The 8,541-nt window shown below is 52.9% G+C and overlaps 1 protein-coding gene across 1 annotated transcript in view; it reads left to right on the top strand.

The window, feature by feature from the left end:
* The first annotated feature begins 897 nt into the window (after window positions 1–897).
* Window positions 898–8,541, top strand: part of btbd11b (BTB (POZ) domain containing 11b) — a 50,725-nt gene continuing 43,081 nt past the window's right edge. The window contains exon 1 of the mRNA XM_067234537.1: window positions 898–1,835. Within this exon, the coding sequence (XP_067090638.1) occupies window positions 971–1,835 (865 nt within the window). The 5' untranslated portion in view covers window positions 898–970. The remainder of the gene's footprint in view (window positions 1,836–8,541) is intronic.

The raw sequence follows: 8,541 nt of genomic DNA, 5'->3' as shown, positions 1-8,541 counted from the left end.
TGAGTGCATGATGCTTTTGGACATGTACACACCTCTACACAGTCATTCAGACACTGAAAACATTGTGCAACACTGTGATCTTCACCAGGGGATGTTGTGATGTGCTGCTTTGGGACCTTCCTCTTGATGTCTGTCTTCTCACCATGCAGTATTTCTAACCAAGCAGTGAGCTGCTTATCTCTCCCCAAACTCTCTCTCTTTCACACACAAACACATACTGTAGAATTAGTGTCATCTAGTGAGATCAGGGAAGTGGCTTTCGACAGGCGAGTTTCCTCGGTAAAGGCAGCTCTCTCCAGACGACCTTGGGAGCTGGTTCAGTTGTGGTTCCTGCAGTCAGCTCTGTTTCCTCTGCTTCTCTCTGACCGGGAGGCGTAATGCATGTCATCCATAATGAATGGCCTTGAGTCATGTTACCGTCACACTCGGACAAGCGTCGAGGTTCTTCGAGACACCAGCCTGTGTCTATGTAAAACAGTTTGTTAGTCTACAGAACCACACTTAGACGATGCATATCCCTCAAAGGACCTCTTGTGACACGTGGACCGTGTGACAGGCGATACTTATTAACTCTCCTCCAGAGAGGGGATCCAAAGCTCTCTGCCCCAGTCAAGTACGAGTAGCCTGCTTTCAGGGAAATGGTGAGACAAGCCGTCATTCAAACGCTTGTGTTATTCTAAACAGTTACTGGATTGGCTCCTGGCACGGCTCTGTATTCCATAGCCCCGCCTCTAACTGTCAAGATCTTGACTGCGTAATATTGTGAGCGCTGTTGCAGTAGCCTACTGTGCTGAGATGCGATCAGCTCCAAGTTTTTACTTGAAGGTTACTTTACCGAACACGACTCGTAGCGGAGATCACAGAACGGGAGAACAAAGCCTAAGAGGTTTTAAAGCCCTTTATATTTATTACGTCGTGAATTTATTTTAAACACTATTTTCAAAGCCATCTTGCAGTATGAGGAGCAGATATGGCAAGGAGTAGCAAGTCCGTGGCGCGGACCCTGGAGGATTTGACGCTTGACTCGGGTTATGGTGGAGCCGCCGACTCATTCAGGTCTTCCACTGCGTCGCTGTGCTGTTTCGAGGCACATGCACCGAATGCGTATGGGGGGAATTTTTGGCATTTAACCGACTCGATGCACAGTCGACACAACAGCCTAGACACGGTGAACACCGTGCTGGTGGAGGACTCGGAGGCGCTGGAGTGCTCCGGTCAGTGCGCGAAACTACCGGAGTTGGAAGACGTGCCATGGACCCTGGAGGAAGTGGAGAGCGCTCTGATCCGGGACGAGGAGCTGAGGCAGGGGCTCGTGTCACCGGAGGTCTTGGCCCATCTCTCGGTACTGGTCAGTCGCGCGCTGGTGAGAGTCGCCAAAGAGGCACAGCGTCTGAGTTTGCGTTACGCCAAATGCACCAAATATGAGATTCAAAGTGCCATAAAGATAGTACTGTCGTGGACTGTGTCGATGAACTGCATCACCGCGGCGCTGAGTGCCTTGTCTCTGTACAATATGAGCACAGAGGACAAGTTCAGCCGCGGGAAATCGGCCCGGTGCGGCCTCATATTCAACGTGGGGCGGTTCTTCAGGTGGATGGTGGAAAGCAGGGTCGCGGTCAGGATCCACGAACACGCTGCCATTTACTTGACAGCGTGCACGGAGAGTCTGTTCCGAGAGGTGTACGCGCGGGCGCTGCGCAGTGCGCCGGGGGAAAAAGATAACGGCATCCCGAAGTTTACCGTGGAGGCGTTAGAACACGCCGTCAACAACGACGCAGAGTTATGGGGGACTCTTCTGCAGTACCAGCACCTGATCTGCGGGAAGAACGAGAGTGGTGAGTTAGCGAGATCTCAGAGCCAAAGTAATCATCTGTCTGTTTTCACAACGTGGAAGTGTTTGGGCCTGTCAGTAGCAGTTGGCGTCATGTTCAGCACGCGCAGAACATTCGAGGCTGTGTCTCACCGGTCATCAGCGCATTGACATCCCCCCAGTGTATTAGTGACAGGGTCATGCTGAAGACCATCAGAGATATCTTTAAACTCTGGCCTCTGGCCTGGTTTTGTCCAAGAATCATGAATCACGTTTACAGTTGTAAAGCTCTAAGCTACAGGAAGTTCTTAAACTGCCATGCTCATGTCCACACAACATCTCACCTCTAACCTGTGGGAATACACCCTGAGTGGAGTTTAGTGGGTAGAGGGGTCTGATGAGTTAATATGATGTTAGTGTTTCCCAGACTGTTGCCTCTAACTCCTGCTGGTCCAGGACTACAACAGCACGGTCAGCTGTGAGAGGGTGTTACTGTGCTGAGGCAGGCTGGCTGGCTGGCTGGCTGGCTGGCAGGCAGGCAGGCAGGGAGGGAGGGAGGCTGCTAAATATAATATATACACTTAAATTAAAAGTGCATATATTTCTCTGTTTGGCATAAATGCTGGTAGCGAGGTTTGTACACCAATTATCACCATTTAGCCCTAACACATTTCCACTCTTCCATCTCTCCTCCTGCGTCAGCCGTTCTTATGCAACACAACAGCTCCAGGAGCGTAGACACTGTACCGTGTACTCAGAGGGTCTGACACATGGTAGGCCCCCTCCACACGCACACACACTCTCACACACACACTCTCACGCACGCATACTCGCACGCACTCACACACATACACACATGCACAGGTTGTACTTGAGTAAGTATTTGATGGTTGACTCCCCCTGACCAAGTTTTCGCCCAGACAGGAAGTCTGTGATGTGGATCACCCTGACAGCTCCTCTGATCAGGGTGCTGGTTCTGTGTCTCCCTGTGGACCCTGACAGCTCCTCTGAGCAGGGTGCTGGTTCTGTGTCTCCCTGTGGACCCTGACAGCTCCTCTGATCAGGGTGCTGGTTCTGTGTCTCCCTGTGGACCCTGACAGCTCCTCTGAGCAGGGTGCTGGTTCTGTGTCTCCCTGTGGACCCTGACAGCTCCTCTGAGCAGGGTGCTGGTTCTGTGTCTCCCTGTGGACCCTGACAGCTCCTCTGAGCAGGGTGCTGGTTCTGCGTCTAACCCGGGGAACACGTCAGAATGACCAAAGCAACCTGACTTTTATGTTTATGGACTCCTGCCACCCTGAAGGCAGAATGGGATTAAACCCTATCTGGGAGCTTTCTTCACTCTGTGGTGTGTGGGTGTGTGTCCTGGTGAGTTTAGCCAGGCTTGGTTAGGTGTGTAAGGAAGGCTGTTTGTGTGTGTGTATGTGAGAGTGTGTGCGTGGGTGTGTGCGTGGGTGTGTGTGTGTGTGTGAGAGTGACTGCGTGTGAGTGTGTGTGTGTGTGAGCGGTGGTGCCTGGCTCTCACTGTGGCTCTTCGTTACTGGAGTACCAGGCCGTGACAGGAAACCAGGGGAACACAGTCTGCCGCTCAGACATGCATACACACACTCTCTCACGCACACACACACACACATACATACATACACTCACACATACATACACACCCACACACGCATTTATTTAATTGCGACCACACATATAGTACTTGACACTGATGTAGGAATGCAAGTATACTGCTTTGCTGAGGTACCAGGCTGTACCAGACACCAGGGAGGTAATATCTGTGTCTAGGGATATCAGACACACACACCCCCACCCCCACACACACACAGACAGAGGTCCCTGGGTAGAGTGGAGGGAGCGTTGGTGCTCTGCGGTGTCTGGTACGGAGGCCAGACGTGTGGGGATCAGGGATACCCTGGACACTGTACTAACACACTGAGCACCAGGTCAGTCCACCCTGCAGTCACACACTGCCTGATTATTTAATAACAATCGGAACTTTATTTACGAACCTTTTGAGGATTCTTCTAAACATTTTACTCGATTTTTCTCTCTCTCCTGCTGGTCTCTCTCTCCCTCTCCCTCTCCCCCTCCCCCCCGTCTCTCTCTCTTTCCCTCTCTCTCTCTGTTTCTCTCTCTCTCTCTCTCTCTCTCTCCCCCTCCCCCCCGTCTCTCTCTCTCTTAACCAGTTCTCTGTGCCTGGGAGATCAGAACGGACAAGAACCAACACGAGGATCAACCAGGCTGCTCCTCAAACAGGAGGATCAGCCAGGCTGCTCCTCAAACATCTCTCTTCCTTTATCTCTATTTCTGTTTTTCTTACAGCTGGATGTGCTGTGATGTGTCTTCCTCTGCAGAGGGTTGACATTTGAGCACTCCTAACGGTATACTTGGTTGACATTTTGGGTGTGAATGCAGCAGTGCCTCTGTGGCAGGATATGTTTTCTGTTACCGTGAGAACAGAGTCAGAGGAGACAGGCCGAAACTGAGACCAGACTGCATGTCCTGACAGGACAGCAGCACTCTGCTCACAGGAACAATACTTCTCAGCTATTTGCAAATTTTAGCACACACACAAACACAGACACACACACAAACACACAGACAGATACAAACAGCCTTTTCATGTTTTATGTTGCTGTTATGTGCTCAACATGAGAGAAACTCGCATAATGACTCTTCTGCTTGGTCACTTCCTGTCACCCTGTAGATCTGCTCATGCAACTCTCACAGGCCCCGCCTCCAGACCAGGGTCCCATTACTCTCCCCTGAGAACTCACAACAGTGACCTCAGGACTCTGGAGGATGTGTGTGTGATGGTGTGTGTGCGACGGTTTGTGTGACGATGTGTGTGTGTGTGACGATGTGCGTGTGTGACAGTGTGTGTGTGACAGTGTGTGTGTGTGACGGTGTGTGTGTGTTTCTGCATCCTCACTCCTGTCTCAGCTCCTTGCCAGAGCAGCTCTCAGCCTGATGATGATGTAGACTAGACTCATTAGTTTGATAAGAGCCTCAATAGGCTCATAGTGGCACTCAATTTCTGCTCATTTAGGACTCTGCCTGCCCGCCTGTCTGTCTGTCTGTCTGTCTGTCTGTCTGTACCCTGCCTGGTGATGAGAGTAGAGACTGTACCCTGCCTGGTGGAGGTCCAGTAACTGCCAGTCCAAACATGCCCCCACCTTCCACACACACACACACACACACATTCACTCAGGCAAGTGTGTGTGCGTCTCTATGTGAACTCTCAAGTCCGAACCTTTGACAGGCTGAAAATGAACACTTGTAATGCACACACACTTGGAAAATAGGCTTTTTCCAAAATGCCAACGGAGCAATTTCAACCCCCTCCCCGCACACACACACACTCTCAGTCGGTAAGAGTCAGGTGGCTGAGCGGTGAGGGAGTCGGGCTAGTAATCTGAAGGTTGCCAGTTCGATTCCCCGGCTGTGCCAAATGATGTTGTGTCCTTGGGCAAGGCACTTCACCCTACTTGCCTCAGGGAGAATGTCCCTGTACTTCCTGTAAGTCGCTCTGGATAAGAGCGTCTGCTAAATGACTAAATGTAATGTAAGTGTGAGAGAGTGGCACAGCCTCCTCTCCCACACATGGTCCAGGTTACCCCTGGAAGGTACAGCTCTTTCATGGCTGGTGTTATTGAAAGCACGTGCTGGTTCCTGTGTGAGGCTCATTTCAGGCTGTGGATCTGAGAGGCTCATTTCAGGCTGTGGATCTGAGAGGCTCAGTGGTAGCAGACCGATAGACAGAACAGTCCAGTACTGTTCCTCATCCACAACCCAGTACTGTTCCTCATCCACAACCCAGTACTGTTCCTCATCCACAACCCAGTACTGTTCCTCATCCACAGCCCAGACTGTTCCTCATCCACAGCCCAGACTGTTCCTCACCCACAGCCCAGACTGTTCCTCACCCACAGGGCTGGACAGGAGAGGTATTAGCAGAGAGACAGAGACAGAGAGGAAGAGAGAGAATTAGCAAAGTGAGAGAGAGACTGTTACCAGAGAGACAGAGAGAGTTAGCAGAGACAGGGCGAGAGACAGAGAGAGTTAGCAGAGACAGGGCGAGAGACAGAGAGCGTTAGCAGAGACAGGGCGAAAGACAGAGAGCGTTAGCAGAGACAGGGTGAGAGACAGGGAGAGGTAGCAGAGACAGGGCGAGAGACAGAGTTAGCAGAGACAGGGCGAGAGACAGAGAGAGTTAGCAGAGACGGGGTGAGAGACAGAGAGAGGTAGCAGAGACAGGGCGAGAGACAGAGAGAGTTAGCAAAAACAGGGAGAAAGAGGGGGAGACCTACTCTTCAAACGCTGAATGTCCCCCCAGCAGGACGATAAAGAAAGTCAGTAAACTTTTATCTACAAAGTTAGACGGTCTAAAGCTCATTAGGTCCAAACGCAGCAGGGTGAACCATGATCAGAGAATGAGGAAGTCCTGGAGGTGGACAGGAGACAGACCCTGTGGCACAGTCGTAGTCTCAGGGCAGGGGAGAGGGGACAGGATACTGCTGCAGCCATGATGGCTCTGTGGGTGTGTGTGTGTAGGTGCATGTGTGTAGGTGCGTGTGTGTGAGACGTGTGTGTGTGTGAGTCAGCCAGGTGTTTGATTCCACTCTCCTCCACCTCCTTTCTCACTGTGGGAAAAGTTCAGTTTTCAGCATAGGAGTGCAGGAAGGGACTGTTACCGTGGTGACGGTGATATACCATACTGTGTGTTTTTCTTCTTCTGTTACCATAGCAGCTGAGAACACGCTGAGGTCACGTCAGTGAACGCACGCGTCTCTGGATCATTATGGACTGTTCAGACGAGGTTGCTCGACATATGGGCCCCTGACCACTGACCCCTCTCCCCACAACCCCTCCCCCCTGGCTTCCACTCCTCCCTGTCTCCTAGTCTCCTCCACTCCTCCCTGTCTCCTCCCTGTCTCCTAGTCTCCTCCACTCCTCCCTGTCTCCTCCCTGTCTCCTCCTCTCCTCCTAGTCTCCTCCACTCCTCCCTGTCTCCTCCCTGTCTCCTAGTCTCCTCCTCTCCTCCTAGTCTCCTCCACTCCTCCCTGTCTCCTCCCTGTCTCCTAGTCTCCTCCACTCCTCCCTGTCTCCTCCCTGTCTCCTAGTCTCCTCCTCTCCTCCTAGTCTCCTCCACTCCTCCCTGTCTCCTCCCTGTCTCCTAGTCTCCTCCTCTCCTAACCTGTCTCCTAGTCTCCTCCTCTCCTCCCTTCTCCTAGTCTCCTCCTCTCCTCCCTGTCTCCTAGTCTCCTCCTCTCTTCTCCTCCCTGTCTCCTCCTCTCCTCCCTGTCTCCTAGTCTCCTCCTCTCCTCTCCTCCCTGTATCCTAGTCCCCTCTTCTCCTCTCCTCCCTGTCTCCTAGTCTCCTCCTCTCTTCCCTGTCTCCTCCCTGTCTCCTAGTCTCCTCCTCTCCTCCCTGTCTCCTAGTCTCCTCCTCTCCTCCCTGTCTCCTAGTCTCCTCCTCTCTTCTCCTCCCTGTCTCCTCCTTTCCTCCCTGTCTCCTCCTCTCCTCCTCTCCTCCCTGTCTCCTAGTCTCCTCCTCTCCTCTCCTCCCTGTCTCCTAGTCTCCTCCTCTCTTCTCCTCCCTGTCTCCTAGTCTCCTCCTCTCCTCCCTGTCTCCTAGTCTCCTCCTCTCCTCTCCTCCCTGTCTCCTAGTCTCCTCCTCTCTTCTCCTCCCTGTCTCCTAGTCTCCTCCTCTCCTCCCTGTCTCCTCTCTTCTCCTCCCTGTCTCCTCCTCTCCTCCCTGTCTCCTAGTCTCCTCCTCTCCTCCCTGTCTCCTCTCCTCCTCCTCTCCTCCCTGTCTCCTAGTCTCCTCCTCTCCTCCCTGTCTCCTCTCCTCCGTCTCCTCCTCTCCTCTCCTAGTCTCCTCCTCTCCTCCCTGTCTCCTAGTTTCCTCCTCTCCTCTCCTCCCTGTCTCCTCCTCTCCTCCTCTCCTCCTAGTCTCCTCCTCTCCTCCCTGTCTCCTAGTCTTCTAGTCTCCTCCTCTCTTCTCCTTCCTGTCTCCTCGTCTCCTCCCTGTCTCCTTCTCTCCTCCCTGTCTCCATGTCTCCTTGTCTCCTCTCCTCCCTGTCTCCTAGTCTCCTCCTCTCCTCCCTGTCTCCATGTCTCCTTGTCTCCTCTCCTCCGTCTCCTCTCCTCACTTCCTCTGCCCTCACACCGCTGCAGGGGTCGAGAGAGGGGCAAAATGGCGGGAAATCCCCCCCCTCTCCCGGGGATTTGAAATTAAAGAAAAACTCTCCCTGTAGCTTTCTGTAAATGTCGCGATACAGTGTGTGAACTGGGTCCTGGTTGAGAGGGGCTTGTGAATTATTGATGATGTTCGGGAGTTGACAAAGGATTGTGTTCTCTAGCTGCTGAACACCTGCAGACTGGGGAGGCTGGCAGCCCGACACTGTGTCAGCTGCAACTAGACACCAGAGAGAGACCAGCTGGAGAGCGAGAGGGAGAGAGACCAGCAGTAGAGCAAGAGGGAGAGCGACCAGCAGGAGAGCAAGAGGGAGAGAGACCAGCAGGAGAGCGAGAGGAAGAGAGACCAGCAGGAGAGAGAGGGAGAGAGACCAGCAGGAGAGAGAGAGGGAGAAGGAGAGAGAGAGAGGAGAGAGTGGAGAGGGAGAGAGAGCAGCAGGAGAGAGAGAGAAGGAGAGAGTGGAGAGAGAGGGAGAGAGACCATCAGGAGAGAGAGAAGGAGAGAGTGGAGAGAGAGGTAGAGAGAGT

Source organism: Osmerus mordax, chromosome 4, assembly GCF_038355195.1.
Source record: "Osmerus mordax isolate fOsmMor3 chromosome 4, fOsmMor3.pri, whole genome shotgun sequence".
Lineage (NCBI taxonomy): Eukaryota > Metazoa > Chordata > Actinopteri > Osmeriformes > Osmeridae > Osmerus > Osmerus mordax.
Note: the sequence above shows the minus strand (reverse complement) of the source record. Positions and strands in the feature narration are given on the sequence as shown.